The 916-nt window shown below is 37.4% G+C and overlaps 1 protein-coding gene across 1 annotated transcript in view; it reads right to left on the bottom strand.

Annotated features, from left to right (window-relative positions):
* LOC119587832 overlaps positions 1-916 on the bottom strand; it is a 42,834-nt gene that overhangs the window by 24,378 nt on the left and 17,540 nt on the right. The window contains exons 2-3 of the mRNA XM_037936535.1: positions 633-826; positions 85-189 (exon numbers count right to left, since the gene is read on the bottom strand). Of these exons, the coding sequence (XP_037792463.1) occupies positions 85-189; positions 633-826 (299 nt within the window). The remainder of the gene's footprint in view (positions 1-84; positions 190-632; positions 827-916) is intronic.

Raw genomic sequence — 916 nt, 5'->3', positions numbered from 1 at the left:
CCTAACAATAACATCAAATAAAGTAAAAACATATTTGGTCGAACAATTTCCTTTATCACTGACTGAATTATGAACTGGCCCTACCTCTAGGTATATCATGGCAATTATTGAGAGCTTCTCTGAATTCAGCATTCTCTGGGTCAAGTCTCGCTGCCTCAGAAAAGTCACCTTTAGCTCGGGTGCACATAGCTGTTTGAGGAAAAGGTAGGTGGGATTACGCAGATCTTATGAAAAAAACATTATGGAATATCATTAAAATATAAATAAGATATGATATATCTTTCTTTTTTTTCATAACTTTACTTAGAAGAGTGGAAACTTTTTTAGCATTTGAAGACAAAAATGTACTGTAAATATCAAGAAAAAATGACTGGTATACCCAAACTGACTCAAGTGATCATCATGGCTTCGGACAAAAACTGACAAACCTCCAAAATGCATGTTTAGTAAGTCAGACCTTGCACTGTTTCCTTCTGTTATGACACATTATCATGGATGTCTCCAATCTCTATTTTATTATAATTCATGGTGGAGGTTGGATTGCCTTTCCCGGAGACACACTGGCCATATTGGTTACTTGCATCCCTGTAGGTATATCAGTAAGATTTACCCTATTTTATTTTGCTGCTAACCTTGTCTTTCACCACTCTCTTCAGGCATGGCAGCACAGAGACGATATGTGATGGTTCCCCTGTTGTAGTAGGCCACAGCAAAGTTTGGATTCAGACATATGGCATAAAAATAGTCATCCAGGGCCTCTTCAAACTGCACCTGCTTGTATCTGCTGTGGCCACGGTTGTTATAGATGAATGCCACTTTAGCCTTCCTGCAGACCAAAAGATTCCAATATCAATCAATACTTTCCAGTTTTTAAAAAACATTTTCATAAAAGCCTAAAAGCCTACTTCTTACCATA

The sequence above is a fragment of the Penaeus monodon genome, chromosome 23 (assembly GCF_015228065.2).
Source record: "Penaeus monodon isolate SGIC_2016 chromosome 23, NSTDA_Pmon_1, whole genome shotgun sequence".
NCBI lineage: Eukaryota > Metazoa > Arthropoda > Malacostraca > Decapoda > Penaeidae > Penaeus > Penaeus monodon.
Note: the sequence above shows the minus strand (reverse complement) of the source record. Positions and strands in the feature narration are given on the sequence as shown.